Raw genomic sequence first — 16307 nt, forward strand, 5'->3', positions numbered from 1 at the left:
GGGTCAGCCATCGTTCCATTTATTCTCCAGCAAACAGTGGGAGGGCCAGAGAAGGGGCCCAGCCTGGATGCCCTCCTGTTACTGCCATGAGCTTCGGTTTGCTTCCCCAGCCAAGCGAGCCCAGAGGTGCTGAGCCTAGGAAAGGTGTGAACTCAGCCCTTGGCCCTTGGGATGAAGCAGAGTCCAGACGGTCCTGGCCCTAGCACCAACTCCTAACCCCCCACTCCAGGCCCATCTCTCCAGGGCTACTCAGGCCTCTCTTGGAGCCAGGCTGGTTACACTCTAGGCTGCTGGGTCCAGCTTCAAACCAACTGGATCTAAATTCTGGACCCCAGGCAGACTGAATGCAGGGATCGATTCCAGGCTCTGACTCAGGTATTCTCAGGTCCAGGACTCCAGGCCAGGCCAGGGGCCTTCAGGGCTGCAGCAGGTAGCTGCCTTCATGGCTTGGCTTCTGGGGCGGCGGCGCCTTCTCAGGACAGGGGCCAGGGCTGGAGTTGGGACTGGATTCTGAGAGAGAGTCGACGTCAGCAGAGCGAGAGTGGCAGGCCCAGCAGAGAATGACCCAGAGCAGCAGCAGCAGGAAGCCTACCAGGCCGTTGCAGACTATGGCAATGAGAGCCCCCTGGGAGATGGCTGCCCCCATGACAGGCAGCGCCCTCAGGCCAGCGCAGACAGCGGAGCTGCCTCAGTGGCAAGGCCCATGCCGAGGCACAACTCTGGTGTGGCCGACTTTCCAAGGAGGCTGTCCTGTCCACACACAACGACTTCTGGGCAGTGAAGATGGCCACCTGCAGTCCTGAGCCTGGGGAAGTACAGAGAGCATTGAGTCCCGGCAGGCTCAAGTACCCCACAAAGCCAGCACTTCCACCCTAGGGCCTGGCTCTGAGCCCTTGGGTGCTGTGGTGCAGCCAGAATGGGGAAGCTAGAGTAGGCAGGCAGCCTCTACCTTATTCTCCTTGGAACTGGTGGGTATAGCCTGGCCCTGCCCACCAAGCTTCTAGCCTTCAGACATGCTGTTGGTGGGCGGGACTGAGGTGGCTTACCGCCCAGGAGGAAGATTATGACCATCACTTTAGTGGCTAGGGCATCCTCTCTTTTCTGAGGGCTGCAGTCAGCCAGTCCAGAAGACCTGCAGAGGTGCCAGCTCACACAGAGGGAACTTTGTGGAGGCCCTGGCAGGAACGTGTGGGTTCTGCATACCCAAGGCTGTGCGCCTTGGTGTACCTTTCCCTGGGACTTTGCTTCTCCAGGTCAGGTGTGTGTCTGAACATACATCCTCCTGTCCCTCTGTCCCTTGCTGGATCTGCATCCTTGCCTCTGCAAACACACCTCTTTGAAGGTGTGTGACTGCCTCTCTGTGTCCCTATTTCTGAGTGTCTTGAGTGCTTCATTTATGTCTCATTTTTCTACCAGTCTCTCGGTGTATCTCTGTCTCTCTTCACGACTGCATGTCCCTCTGCCCTCGGGGACACGTCTCCATGGGGTCGGTATCGGTGGTTCTGTGCGTCTTGCTTGTGTCTCTGCCTTTGTGTCTATCTCTCCTCCAAGCTGTGTGTCTCTGTCTCTGTGTGGGTCACTGTCTCTTCATATCCGTCCAAGATCTCTGTTCTTCGACCCCCTACCCGTAGGTGAGACACCCCCCCCTTACCTGAGTTGAGCCCGGTGCGCGCCCGCGGGAGGGTCCGGGACAGCGGGATGCTCAGCGCCGACTGAGGCTCGAGAGCCTGCGGGCGGGGGGCGGCGGGAGGCGGGCAGGGGCGACGTCCACTCCCCGGGCCCTCCCCCTGGGCCGCGCAGCCTCTACGGGCCGCTCCCGCCGGGGCGCGACCGGGCCGGCCTCTGCCGCGGGCGGTCTGCGGAGAGCGGGCACCTCCTCCCCCTGGGGCGGCGCCTCCTCCGCGGCCAGGGCCGCTAGCTCGCTCGCTCGCTCGGCGGCACTCGGGCGGCGGCGGCAGGAGCGTCGAGGAGTTCGGCTGGGCTCGGCTGCGTTCGGCTGGGCTCGGCTGCGGCGGGAGGGAGTCGGCTGAGCTCGGCTGAGCTCGGCGGGCAGCAAAAACAGCGAAGAGTCCCGCCTCGTGAGTGGCCAGCGGCCTGCGGCCCTTTGGGGGCGGAGCCATCTCTGTGCCGCTGCCGCCGTTCAATTGGCTGTCCGGGCCAAGTTCCCGTGCCATTGGTTGTGCTCTGGGGTGGGACACGACCATCCTGGTGCAGGAGAGAAGGAGGGAGGGGTTTGGGAAGGGTGAGAGGAGGGGTAGATAGGGGCCACTTTGTTTTGATCCATCCCTTGAGAGGGTGAAGGGCCAGGCCACCTTTTTTGCAGGGATTTCTCGCACCTTCCACACCTGGAATGCACGTCCAACATGTGCAGCGTCCACCCCTCTATATTTGGGAGAAGCCTGTCTCTATTATCTGTAAAAGTCCTTGTGTCTCCACGCCTGACCCTCCTCACCCCTTATCTTTCTACACATCCCTTTCCCAGCAGAGTGTAGATTCCCGCTTCTTCACTTCACAGAGCCTGTAGATTGCCCCTAGTCCTAAGAACAGTGTGATCTCTGGAAACCCACGACCCCTGTTGCGTTGTACTGATTTCTCACCCAGCGTTGGTCACAGGCGTGTGCTTTGCTTGCTGGAGGGAACTGGAGACACCAGAAGAATGGCTCAGCTCTGACTGAACTAGACAGGCCTCGTGAACCGCCTGTCTCTCCATCCTAGCAGTTCTGAGACCAAGGTAGCTTGGACAGGAGCGGTCAAGTAGGCCTTTCCCCTCCCAGTCCTTTAAGCGGCAGTGCTAGTGACCTAACCTAGGGCACTGGGCTCACACACCCAAGGAGCTACATTTCTGGCCCTCCAGTGATTCTTAAGTGTCTTTACGTGTGCCTTCTACCATACATTGCCCATGGCTAATCAGAGACCCATGGCCCCACACCCAGCCTTAACTTCTCTCTGAAATACTACACTCACAGCAAAATGCCTTCTAGAGTCACAGTGGTGTTGGTTCCTGGTTCCACTTTCTAACTCTCTTAAACACAGCTTTCTTCTCCATAAAACAGTCATAGTAATAGCTACTTCTTAGGTTTTTTCACTAATTCATTTATACCATACCAACCACATCCCAGCAGATGCCAGCTGACAAGTCAGGACCAGGTGGCTAAGGGGCAGGGCCCCTCCTTCCAAGAAAGGAGAAAGGGGAGTGTAAAGTCATCTCAACAGCTGAATCATCTAAAGCTACTGTGTTAGAGACTGTCTAAAATAAACTACGGACCCCGTGGAGTTCGTCAGGATGGATTAATTTTAGTTTCCTCCTGTTACCCAGCAGGGTGGGGGCATTGTGAGAAGGATCAGATCAGTTATAGGGAAGAGAGAGACATATGGTCGCACATCTGAGTATAAACGACAGTGAATTTGTGACCTAGCTGCAGGGGTTCAGATTTCATCCTGGAAGCAGTGGGGAGTCACTGAAGAATTTTGAGCATCATCGGAGTGATGTGATCATAGCCAGAAATTAGAAGGATGATTTGGGCCATTGGGTGGAAAGGAGTTTTGAAAGCATCTGAGAGTGAAAGCTACCCCTATCTTTCACATTGACGGGGAGGCTAACACAACGTCCTTGGCAGAGCAGGAGCTCTGGGGCTACTGAGGCCCATCAGTAGGCAGAACGCAGAAGATAGAGGAAGGAAGAGGAGGACAGGCTGAGGTAACTGGCTATAGCTGCAACACTGCGGTGCAATGGCCTGAGATAAGGAGCACAGAAGAGGGGTGCTGAGATGGCTCAACCAGAAGAACCACTTGCCACCAAGCCTGATGACCTGAGTTCAGTCCCTGGAACCAACATGGTGGAGGGCGAGAGCTGACTCCACTGAGCTGTCCCCGGTCCTCCACGCTACATCCTGGATGTAGCACACGGCTGCCCCTACTAGATAAACATAATTTAAACATTAGGTTTCAGCAAAGAAGTAAGGCAGTGGTATTTGGAGATGTCAAATGTGAGCCAGAATGCTTTAGTGGAGCTGTTGAGCAGCCGTGGATAAGCAGCACCAAGGTTCAGGAATGAAGTCCAGTGAGTTTTTGCAGCAGGGTGAGAGTGAAGTCAAAAAGTAGAGGAGCTCACTTAAGGAGTCAGAACTGGATGAAACTGCCCCCAGTAGAGCTGCCACACGTCCTGGTCGCCCTCACTCTCACCTGGTCTCCAGTATTCGCCTGGTCCACATGGTGGAAACAAGACTGAACAATTCCAGACACTAAAATTTTATTGTCAAGACCTAGACTCCGGGTGGTCAAGGAGAGAGTGTCTCTTGCTGTCAACACTGCTTCTTTTAGGATCCGGTCTGAGATTCCTCAGAAAGTACTCGGATTTGCTCAACTTTTGACTACTCATCAAGTGCTCAAGACTCGGGAGCTGAAGGGTTAACCACATGATAGCCACATGATGCAGGACTTCCAGAAGCCCTGTGAAGAAACAGAAGAATGGCAAGTAGTCAGTGTTGTCTGCCCCCTTGTCTGCCAGACAGATCCACACAAAGTGCTAGAGTTTGGGTCTAGAATGGCCCCCAAAGGCTGGGTCCCGGGGTGGTGCGAGCCTCAGGAGGTAGGGCCCAGTGGGAACTGTTGGTTCACTTCAGGGGTGGAAGGGGTGGTAGCGGTGGTGGTGGTGGTGGTGGTGGTGGTGGTGGTGGTGGTGGTGGTGGTGGTGGTGGCAGTGGCGGCAGCGGCGGCAGTGGCGGTGGTAGAAGGGGTTGCTCCTGGAGGGGACGGTAGGCTTAAATCTCTTCCTGTTTTTCTTGTCTGGCTGAAGAAGCAAATAGCTTCCCTCTCTTCTGGTCCTGAAGTGCTGCCTTGCCACAAGCCCACAAACAACCAAGTCAGTAAGTCATGACACCTACAAAACTGTGAGTGAAAATAAACCTTTCTACTCTAAAGCGTTTTATTACGTTTATGATTCTTTTATTACATCCATGAAAGTATGTATGATTTATTTATTTAGTGTGTAGTGTGTGTGTGCATGTGAAGGGGCCACATGGCAGAGGGGTTGAGGTCAGAAGATAATGTTGAGGAGTTGGTTCTCATGGTCCACAGGTGGGTGCTCGAGATGGAATTCGGATCACCAGGCCTGGTGGCAAAAACATTTACCCACTGAGTCATCTTGCCAGACCCTCTTTCCCTTTTCTGTTTAAAAGTTGGGTATTAGCAGGGCATGGTGGCTCAGGTCTTTAATCTAAGAACTTGGGAGGTGGAGGCGGGCCAATCTCTGTGAGTTCAAGGCTGACCTGGGTCTACATAGGTCCAGGACAGTCAAAGAGACATAGCGAGACCCTGTCTCAAGAAACAAATGAGAAGGGCTGGAGAGATGGCTCAGCGGTTAAGAGCACTGACTGCTCTTTCAGAGGTCCTGAGTTCAATTCCCAGCAACCACATGGTGGCTCACAACCGTCTGTAATGGGATGCTCTCTTCTGAAGTGTCTGAAGATAACTACAGTATACTAACATATAAATAAAATAAACAAATCTTTAAAAAAAGAAACAAATGAGAAAATAGATAAACAAACAAACAAACAAGCAAATGTTAAGTATCTCAAGTGTTATACTAACAGAAAGCTCAACTTCTTGGTTACCCTTGGGTTAATAAAACACCCTGGCAAAAGCAACTCAAAGCTAGAATCTTTTTTTTTTTTTGGTTGTTGTTATTGATTTTTCAAGACAGAGTTTCTCTTTGTGTAGCCCTGGCTGTCCTGAAACTTGCTCTGTAGACCAGGTTGACCTCAAGTTCACAGAGATGGGTCTGCCTCTGCCTCCTGAGTACTGGGATTAAAGGCATGCACCACCATTACCCAAAGAAAAGCAACTTAAAGAAGAGTTTATTTGGCTGGAGAGATGGCTCAGTGGTTAAGAGCCACTGACTATTCTTCCAGAGGCCCTGAGATCAATTCCCAGCAACTACATGGTGGCTCACAACCATCTGTAATGGAATCCTATGCCCTTTTCTGGTGTGTCTGAAGAGAGGGACATTGTACTTACATACATAAAATAAATACATCTTTTTTAAAAAGAGAAAAGTTTATTTCGGTTTTCAGTTTGAATTTGTAGTCCATCATGATAGAGAAATCACAGCAGCAAGCACTTGAGGCAGCTAACCATATTGTATCACAGTCGAGAAGTAACAAATGATTGTGTTCAGCTTACTCTCTTCTTTTTGTAAAGTCCAGAATCTTAGCCTAGAGAATGGTGCCACCCACAGTGGGCAAGTCTTCTGACCTCAGTTAACCTAATTGAAGTCATCCCTACAGCCATGCCCAGGTGATTTAGGTCTCACCAATTTGACAATTGCAATTATATTGTCATATATATGTCAATTCACCTCCTTTCCAATGAGGGACTACTCAGCTACTATCACCAGAGGTTATTTTATAGGCCCACTGTTCAAATATATATTCTCTGGGTAATGTCCCTTCATGATCTAGTTGGGTCCCCATGAAATATGAATCTGGCTTCTATTAAGCCGAGTAACTTTGACTACCTTTAAACCAATGGCTTCCCACAATAAGAGTCCTAATATTTAGAGATGGAAAATAGAGACTAAAATGGAGTAAAAATGAAACATTCTCTTGGTCACGAATTCACAGCATTTTCTATATATTTTGGGCCACGAATAATAAAATGATAAGACTAGACAACCGCATGGTATCTGTTTCTTGACTCACTTTCTGGTTGTGAAGTTCCTTCATCAGCCTGAGTATCTTTAGTTCACAATGAGGAGATCCCTTCTTAGTGTTCTGAGAGGACTGCGGTGGAGGAGTTCCCTGTTCTGGTGGACACTGTTCTGACATCTAGGGGATTGTTCTGGGATTGAGCAAGCACAGATTTCTGCATTTATGAGGATTAGGTGTGGAGATCCCTCTCCAGATGATACAATACATAGGTACAGTGCCCCCCCCTCAGTGTGTGTGTGTGTGTGTGTGTGTGTGTGTGTGAGAGAGAGAGAGAGAGAGAGAGAGAGAGAGAGAGAGAGAGAGAGAGAGAGAGAGAGACAGAGACGTCGAAAAAGCATTTGAAAAGTCTGATGACCTGAACTGGATCCCTGGGACCCACATAATGGAAGGAAGGAATCCAAGTCCTTCAAATTGTCCTCTCATCTCCACATGTTTTGGAATGCTCATGCACACAAACCATCACCACCATCACCTCCACCATCACCACCACCACCACCACCATCACTGCCATCACCATCACCACCACCACCATCACCACCACCACCATCACCACCATCACCACCATCACCACTACCACCACTATCACCATCACCACCACCATATAAATGCAAAAGCTCAATAAATTAAACAATAATAAACAACTTAGCAATTTCATTGGGGAAATCCCATTTGCTAAGAAAGTATTTTATTGATTCTAAAGGGCTTTTCTGTCCCCCAGGTCAAACAACTTTGGAATCAGGAAGCATTTTTCAAGTAGTGGCCTCTTAGTGCCTTTTTCCCTTTAGGAATTCACAAACTAACTTGCCTTTTGTAATTGATAAGATATGAACTTTTAAAAAAATATAGTAATTTTTTCATCCAGAGTTCTTTTTCACAAATAATAGAATCTACACTGGGTAGTTAGAGCATGGAAGGGACTTGTTAGAAGAGATTATTTAGCTGAGAATTGTTAGGGGAAATGGAAATGGTCTTGAGGCAAAGGTTCTAGGAGTAGGACATAAGCTATACTGCACAGCCATCCACACAGCCATCCACACAGCCATACTGCACAGCCATCTACACAGCCATCTACACAGCCATCCACACAGCCATCTACACAGCCATCTACACAGCCATCTACACAGCCATCCACACAGCCATCTACACAGCCATCCACACAGCCATCCACACAGCCATCCACACAGCCAACCACAGCCATCCACACAGCCATCCACACAGCCATACTGCACAGCCTACCACACAGCCATCCACACAGCCATACTGCACAGCCTACCACACAGCCATCCACACAGCCATACTGCACAGCCTACCACACAGCCATACTGCACAGCCTACCACACAGCCATCCACACAGCCATACTGCACAGCCATCTACACAGCCATCCACACAGCCATCCACACAGTCATCCACACAGCCAACCACACACACAGCCAACCACAGCCATCCACACAGCCATCCACACAGCCTACCACACAGCCAACCACACAGCCATCCACACAGCCATCTACACAGCCATCCACACAGCCATCCACACAGCCTACACACAGCCATCTACACAGCCATCCACACAGCCATCCACACAGCCATCCACACAGCCAACCATACACACAGCCAACCACAGCCATCCACACAGCCATCCACACAGCCATCCACACAGCCAACCACACAGCCATCCACACAGCCAACCACACAGCCATCCACACAGCCAACCACACAGCCATCCACACAGCCATCCACACAGCCTACACACAGCCATCCACACAGCCATCTACACAGCCATCCACACAGCCTACACACAGAGTCATCCACACAGCCATCCACACAGCCATCCACACAGCCATCCACACAGCCTACACACAGCCATCCACACAGCCTACACACAGCCATCCACACAGCCAACCACACAGCCTACACACAGCCATCCACACAGCCTACACACAGCCATCCACACAGCCTACTAGACACAGAGTCATCCACACAGCCATCCACACAGCCATCCACACAGCCTACACACAGCCATCCACACAGCCATCCACACAGCCAACCACACAGCCTACACACAGCCATCCACACAGCCTACACACAGCCATCCACACAGCCTACACACAGCCATCCACACAGCCTACACACAGTCATCCACACAGCTCAGTGAGGAAACCTCAGCCATTGCTGCTCTGAGCTCAATTGCTGGCCAATCTTAAAAGCTCCACGGCACTCCTGTGGTAGGAACTCATTATTGCAATCTCTGGGAAACTATGGCTGTGGCCACTACCGGCCTCAAAGCTGGACACTTGTGTTTCTACCAACGACAGCAGAAAGCCAAGCCCTATGTCAGCCTGCTTCCTACCTTTGTCAATCAAGCCTAGCGAGGAGGCAGAATTGTCATAAACAGCTCTCATATTTCATTGTCTTCAAACAACACAGACACATTTCTTCCTCATACTGTAGTTCCAGCAATGGCCAGGCTTGGATGGAGAAGTCCCTCTCACTGTGGTCACTAGAGGACCAGACTTCAGGGGGTTCTACCATTCACACAGGGTCTTACTCTGTAGCCCATGTAAGCCTGAAACTTGCAGAAGTCCTCCAGTCTCAGCCTCCCGAGTGCTTGGATTACAGGTGTGATGCCATCTTCCTCCCAGGATGGGTTTGCTGCTCCTGGGCAAACAAGGAAAAGCATCCTCTGGGCATCTAATCCCAGCACTTCAGGAGGCAGAGGCAGGAGGACTTGGATTCTAGAGCCAGCTTCAGCTACATATCATGTTTAAGGCCGGCCTGGGCTACCTGAGACATCGTATCAAACAAACAACAAAAGCAAGCACACGCTGGCTTTCATTGTCATTGTATTGATCAAATCTCATCGCCAAACCTGACACCAAAGAACACAGGAAATCAATCTTCCTGGTGCTCTGAAGGAAAGGGAACCAGAAATATTAGTCAACTTTAGTCATTTTCAATTTATTTCTGTTATTCCCTTTGACACAGGAGTCTCTCATGGGTGAAGAACCATGCTTGCGGACAAGCTTCCAGAGACGCTGAAAATTCAGTCATTTCTGATCTCTCCCCACCCCCATGTGGAGGTAGGATTTCTTTTTCTTTTCTTTCTTTCTTTTTTGGAAAGGGTATCAGTATGCAATCTTGACAGGCCTGGAGCCTGGTAAGGAGACCAAACTGACCTTAAATCTACAGAGATCCACCTGTCCAGAGTACACCAACCTGCCTGACAAGATTTCGAGGATGAGGGGAGGGCAAAACTAATTTTTATTTCCAAAGGTAAGACTTAAAAAATTTTCCAGACAGAAAAGCTGTCTGAATGAAGACAGGCATGAACACAACATATTTCTCCTTTTTTCCTTTTTTTCCCGGAGCTGGGGACTGAACCCAGGGCCTTGCGCTTGCTAGGCAAGCGCTCTACCACTGAGCTAAATCCCCAACCCCAACACAACATATTTCTATTCCTGCACTCTACAGAAACACAAGAAGTTAGTGGAGCCACATTCCCTGAAATACCAAGAAGACCCACTGTCTGGTCAAGCTTCTGAGTGATTTCTCTCAGCCCCTTTCCATGCCTTTGGACTTACAGAAGAAACAGAGGAATGGGCCTTTTTATCCTGTCCTGGAATAACGTTCTCCCTTTATCACGCTCTGGCCAACGACTTTACATCGAGGTGCTGTGCCATTTGGCCATCAGTCTAGGAAGATCAAGTAGGGGTTCCCAACGGCTGGCAGCTCAGTGCACCCAAGGCCTGATTGCTGGTAACTCGGTTCCTTAATTAGAGAGAAGCAAATAACAGCATCTGCAACTCGGCAAGGAAACATAATTGTCCAACTCCTAGCAATCTGAGGTCAAGAGTAGAACAAACCCCCTTCTCCACATTCAAAGCATCCACGGCCCCCTTAGCCGCTTGCAGACCACCCATGTTGGATACCCTGACTTTTATCATTGTATCTTCAAAGGCTTTATCTGGCCCAAGATCTCAGATGAGGCAAGAGACTACTAAAGTAATTGCTTTGCTGTCACCTAAAACAGACTCCCAGGTCTGCACACTGGATTACTGTGTTTCTATGTAAGCATATATATGTATGTATGTACTATGCATGAATGGATAGTGTGTTTTTAGTGTGAGTATGTGAGTGCACACACATACATATAACTTGGGGGAGTTGGTTCTCTCCTTCAGCCTGTGGTTCTGGGCATCAAACTTAGGTCATCAGACTTGAGGGCAAGTGTCTTTACCCACTGAGCCATCTCACTGGCCTTTCTCAAGCTGGGTTTAAGAGAAGCCCACTGCCCCTCTGTCCACCAGCTTACTCAGTCCCTCATTATCATATCGATTTGAGAACACTGTAGTCCTGATACCTATTACCCCATAATCAACCAATCCATCAGTAAGAATAATTCTTAAGTGAAATCTAAATTTTCTTACTGGTTGCAAGGAGCCAGGAGGAGAGAAATAATCAGAAGCCATTTGATGCTATCATCCACCTCTCCTGGGTTATGCAGATCCGGGCAAGCAGGATCAAGGTCAGAAACTAAAGCCGGGGCAGAAGACAGCAGCCATTTCAATGTTTCCCAAGTCACAACAGAAAGTAGGGCAGGGAGAGGAGGTGCCTGGCCTCAGTTGAATGACCCAAGTTTGTGCCCTGAGAGCACCTAGAGCCTGAGATTGTACCCAGACAGGGAAGCTTTGTGTAGAGAACAAAGAGTCCCAAGGCTAGAGCTGATCCTGGTCCTCCCCTTTGTAGGGGCATGGTAGGTTGGAGCTGCTTCATTCTGGAATAGGCAGATTTGCTCTGTGCTCTGACGTCCCTTCTCCAAACCCTATTACCGCCCCAAGTACGCCTACTCGATGCTCTTCAGCCCTGCCCACCTCTCTGGCCCTCTCTGCTGCAATGTTGTCATCTGCTTTTCCATGCCCAGAGCTGCCCAGGGCCTCACCCTGCCACCGACCCCACCTCAGCCTTCTCCTCTCACCAACCCCGAGGCCGGCTCACCAAGGTCAATGTCATCTCTGTGTCATTTCCAGTGAACATTTTCAGTCCTTATCTTTGTTGACTAATTGGCAACCTCGAAGCCGACTATACCTTTTTGAAACTGTCCTTTCTTGTTTTCCAGGCAGTCTCCTTCTCTGTGAACATTCAATCTCCCTACGAAAACAACATGTTTACGAAGCACCTGTATCCTGTTGGCGATTTCCATCCCTTGGAGATACTCTCCTTCGTGCAAGCCAGGTGGAAGGAACAGATAAGGAAACCAAGGCCCCAGGCAACCAAGGAGTTTTCCCAAGACCCCATAGCAACAAATGATGGGGTCTTTATTTGAACCTAAATCTGCTGCTTTGTCCTGACTCTAGGTCCATGCGCTTTCCTGTTCCCTCCCCCCACACCCCTTCTCCAGTCTGCAGCGAGCTTCTCTGCATAGCTTCCGCACCCGTTTTTTTTGTTTGTTTTGTTTGTTTGTTTTGTTTTGTTTTGACAGTGCTTTATCACTAACCCAGTTCTCACTCCCTAACTCCCAGATGCTCCTTACTGTTGCTGCTGCTGTTACTGTTGTCATCAAGACCTGCGAATTACAGTGTTTCCCTCCGCTAGGTGTGGTGCCAGATTCGTTACATGGTATCTTATTAAACCCTCACAACACCACCAAGAGGCGGAGATTATTACACTGCTTTTCTAAGGAGACTGAGAGACTATTATATTATTATCCCCAAGTTGACAAGATTCTACGAAACTCTTCCTCCTTTCTCCTTCCCAAATCTTTGTTCCCTAAGATTTAGGATGTGTATTCCAGTAAGTGCCCTTCTCCTGTCTGGACATAGAAGAAGCTGAACGTTTTGTTGCTGTAGTTGGATGGTTGCTCATTTGAACGGGGGACAGAGGACTGTGGACCTATTGGAATGTGTTGGTTCTCGCTTCCACCTTAGACGGGGTCTTTGTTGTTATGGTGTTGAATTTGCCAGGCTAGCTGACCCACAAACTTCAGGGGTGTTTCTATCTCTGATTCCATCTTCCTGTAGGAGTGCTGGAATTACACTGTGTCAGGCTTTTATGTACATTCTAGTGATTTGAACTTTGGTCCTCACAACAGCACAGAGCTGACAGTAAGAGCTATTGGGTTACCTTGAAGGCCAGGCTGGCCTCAAAAGCACTGAGTAGCTGAGGCTGTCCTTGAACATCCAATCCTCCTACGTGCAGTTCCCAAATATTGGGATTACAGTCATACACCGCAACACCCAGGGCTCTCTGTGCATGCTAGGCAAGGTTTTTACCAACTGAGCTACATCTCCAGCCCAAAGCTGCACGTGACTTTACATGCCTTCCAATCAAAGCTTCTCCCAGGATTTCTCGTTGCTCCCAGCAGCTGCCCTGATGGCCACCTGCTTCTCCTTCCCTGTGTTCCTGTGCTCAGAGAGTATGAAGCTGACCTGTTCCCCCAGCCCTGAGCCCTGAAACTGTCAGCAAAACCTTCAGACTCGGGGTTGGGGATTTAGCTCAGTGGTAGAGCGCTTGCCTAGCAAGCGCAAGGTCCTGGGTTCGGTCCCCAGCTCCGAAAAAAAGAAAAGGGGGAAAAAAAAAAAAAACCTTCAGACTCCCAGCTCAACTTTCAAAACTTAAGGCATGTGGCCCACCTCTTCTGCAGCCCCAACCCCCACCCAGCCCAGCATGCAGCACAGAGGACTGCCGTCTGCCCATCATTCCTCATGCTGTGCCCTCCTCAGGCAGGGGATGCTTTCTGCCTCATTATAGTCTCAATATTTCCCCACTGGTGTTTTTCCACTAACACCGAGCCTAATGCTGTGTGTGCTCAGGTGTACAAAATCAAGTTTCTCTGTCCTATAAAAACTAAGTGTATGAGGCTGCTGAGACGGCTCAGAGGGTAAAGGCGCTTACTGCCGGACCTGACAACCTGAATTCAGAGCATGCCACTCCAAACTTTGCTTCACCATTCCAGCCCCTTCTCCAAGTCCCTCCCTCTTCCTCTTTTCATTCAGAACCCTTGGGATTCTCAGGCCCATCTGGGTAATCAGAACAGTCTTCCCATCTCAAGATCCTTGTCTTAATCAGCCTTCCAAGTTCTTTTCTCACCTGATGATCACAGGTTCTGAGACTTTAGACGTGGACACACAGGGCACCGTTACTCAGCCTACGGCAGGAGGGTGGCATGTTATTTCACAACAAAATGCCTCTAATGCCATCTAGTTAGCCTGAAATTTAAGCCCGGGACTCTGAAGTTAAGTTGTCATTTTCCGTGTGTGTGTGTGTGTGTGTGTGTGTGTGTGTGTGTGTGTGTGTGTGTGTGTATGATAGGGTTCACTATGTAGCACTAGATGGTCCAAATATGGCTATGTAGACTAATCTGGTCATCTGCCTCTGCTTCCTGATTTCTAGGATTAAAAGCACATACTGAGCTGGAGAGATGGCTCAGAGGTTACGAGCACCGACTGCTCTTCCAGAGGTCCTGAGTTCAAATCCCAGCAACCACATGGTGGCTCACAACCATCTATAATGGGATCCGATGTCCTCTTCTGGTGTGTCTGAAGACAGCAACAGTGCACTCGCATACATAAAATAAATGCTTCTTTTAAAAAAAGTAAACATAAAAATAAATAAATAAGTCTATTATAAATAAATAATGAAGGGGTTGGGGACTTAGCTCAGTGGTAGAGCGCTTGCCTAGCAAGCGCAAGGCCCTGGGTTCGGTCCCCAGCTCCGAAAAAAAGAAAAAAGAAAAAAAATGAATAAAGGCAGTTGCTGCCATGTCTGGCCTAGACAGACACTTTTAAATACACCAAAAAGGTTATTATTAAAGTCGTAGGTGATGTTTCAGAATTGCAAGTCAGTGTCACCACTTAGAAATGGCTGCTAAACCCCAGCTCCGAAAAAAAGAACCAAAAAAAAAAAAAAAAAAAGAAATGGCTGCTCTTACCTTCGGCTAGCATATACGTACACAGAAGCACTGAAGGAGACAGACAGACAGAGCAGTGCTGTGGGAGCAACTCCATACAGTTGTAATTGCACATGCTGTGTCTGACTCTTTTTTTTTTTTTAAACCAAAAGTAGAAAATGTACTTTTACTTGAACTTAACCAGGAAAAGAAATGAGTAAAACTGCAGCAAATGAGCTCAGGCTGAATTATCTCCTCACCTCCAAAAGCAGTCGCTCTTAAAAGACCTCTCTTGAATTTAGAAAAACGCTTTTGATTAAGAGTAGGGATTTAACCGGCATGTTTCAGTTTTAAACACTATTAATTGCCTCTGCACTGTGAAAGAAAATGTGATTAGTGCCGTCGTCCCTGCACCCTCCTCTCCTCCCCAGAGTATGTTGCCAACGTTGTTTTTATTTTATCAAGATTTATAATATTTACATTTTGTTCTGCAACTAAAATTCCCACAGTTTAATCTTAACCTAAATGGAATTAACATCCCTGCCAGCCCTTTTCTACAGCAATTCCTCCCTTCAGTTGTGGTTCTGATTAATTTCTTGGCTGACTGGATTTTTGTCTTAAAAAAAAAAAAACAAAAACAAAACCCACAAGGTTTCATGTATCCCAGGCTGGCCTCGAACTCTCTGTGTAGCCGAGGATGGTCTTGACCTCCCAACCCTCCCAAAGGCTGGGATTGCAGGCTTGGCTTAAGCAATGCTGGAGGCTGATCCTAGGGCCTCACTCACTCAGGCAAACACTTCACCAACTGAGCCACAACCTGGCCCTGAGGTTTCAGGGTTTTGTTTTTCTAGAAAGGTTCGCAACCCCAGCCTCCACATTACTGAGTAACCCATCATTTGCGGTTGTGCTCACCCTGAGGCCTCCAAAGACACCGCTTACCTTTGTAAGCTCCAGGCTATGCTCATGGGTTCCAGTCTTTTACCTGCCGGGTGCTTCCCTGGCCTCACCTCTTCCCGCCAGCTCACACCCCCAGCCTTTCCTCGGCACCACTCCTGCACTGTGTCATTTGCACACGCTCCTGCTTCTGAATTATTTGCTCCACCTGCAACTATTCGGACCCTGTATGACTTCCCTCTGTCCTCCCCATCCCCACCGTTCACATCGTTCTGTTTTACCACCTTGTCCTTGGGTTCTTGTGTCCCATTGATTTTATACTATTAATAAGACCTACCTCCGGAAGAACTTGTGGGGAACATGCTTTTCCTCCCTTGGCTATCTTTTCTCCTAGGCTGGTGTGAATGTGCGTATGTTCTGTTTCAGGTCCCCTTCCTCCCCTCCTTCCCTCAGGCTTCTGCCTTTCTCCTTCCGGCCTGTGGCGTTTGTGTCCAAAGACCCCGTGTTTCTTTTCCTCTTAACCACTTCCTGTCATGGCTCCTGCTTAACAGACCCTTCCCTCTGTGCCAACCAATTTCTTCCCCTGGAAAACAGCTGTGGCTCTTGGTCTGCCATACCACCTCAAGGTGACCTGGCCGGGCCTTTCTAATGCTTGGGCATTGGTCCTCCCAGGATCCTATCAGACATCTGCTCCAACTGAAGGGGGAGCACATTGCAGTCTTACAGCTTTAGTTTAAGCTCCCTGAACAGCAGTCCACACCATGGGAGATATACTATGTTCTTCTTGCCTCTGTTAAGGGGTCACAGAGGGACACTGGACTTC

General features: G+C 49.4%; 1 protein-coding gene and 1 long non-coding RNA gene across 27 annotated transcripts; one reads left to right on the forward strand and one right to left on the reverse strand.

The window, feature by feature from the left end:
• Positions 1 to 2: 2 nt before the first annotated feature.
• Enho (energy homeostasis associated) lies at positions 3 to 1800 on the reverse strand. Its single transcript, NM_001282336.1, is given in 2 exon segments — positions 3 to 805; positions 1652 to 1800. A coding segment is annotated over 1 exon segment (231 nt). The 5' UTR covers positions 647 to 805; positions 1652 to 1800; the 3' UTR covers positions 3 to 415.
• On the forward strand, positions 1010 to 15224 carry LOC148005757 (uncharacterized). 26 transcript variants are annotated; one of them, XR_015620813.1, is made up of 9 exons: positions 1070 to 1258; positions 4321 to 4470; positions 4796 to 4865; positions 9691 to 9785; positions 9895 to 9978; positions 10663 to 10772; positions 11822 to 12016; positions 12225 to 12495; positions 14095 to 14290. It is a non-coding gene; the product is annotated as an uncharacterized LOC148005757 (long non-coding RNA). The 26 variants fall into 26 exon arrangements; XR_015620815.1 differs by having other exon boundaries at positions 12298 to 12495; positions 14095 to 14289; XR_015620825.1 differs by having other exon boundaries at positions 11822 to 11937; positions 12298 to 12495; positions 14095 to 14289.
• The last annotated feature ends 1083 nt before the right edge of the window (positions 15225 to 16307 follow it).

This window comes from Rattus norvegicus, chromosome 5 (assembly GCF_021556685.1).
Source record: "Rattus norvegicus strain SHRSP/BbbUtx chromosome 5, alternate assembly SHRSP_T2T, whole genome shotgun sequence".
NCBI lineage: Eukaryota > Metazoa > Chordata > Mammalia > Rodentia > Muridae > Rattus > Rattus norvegicus.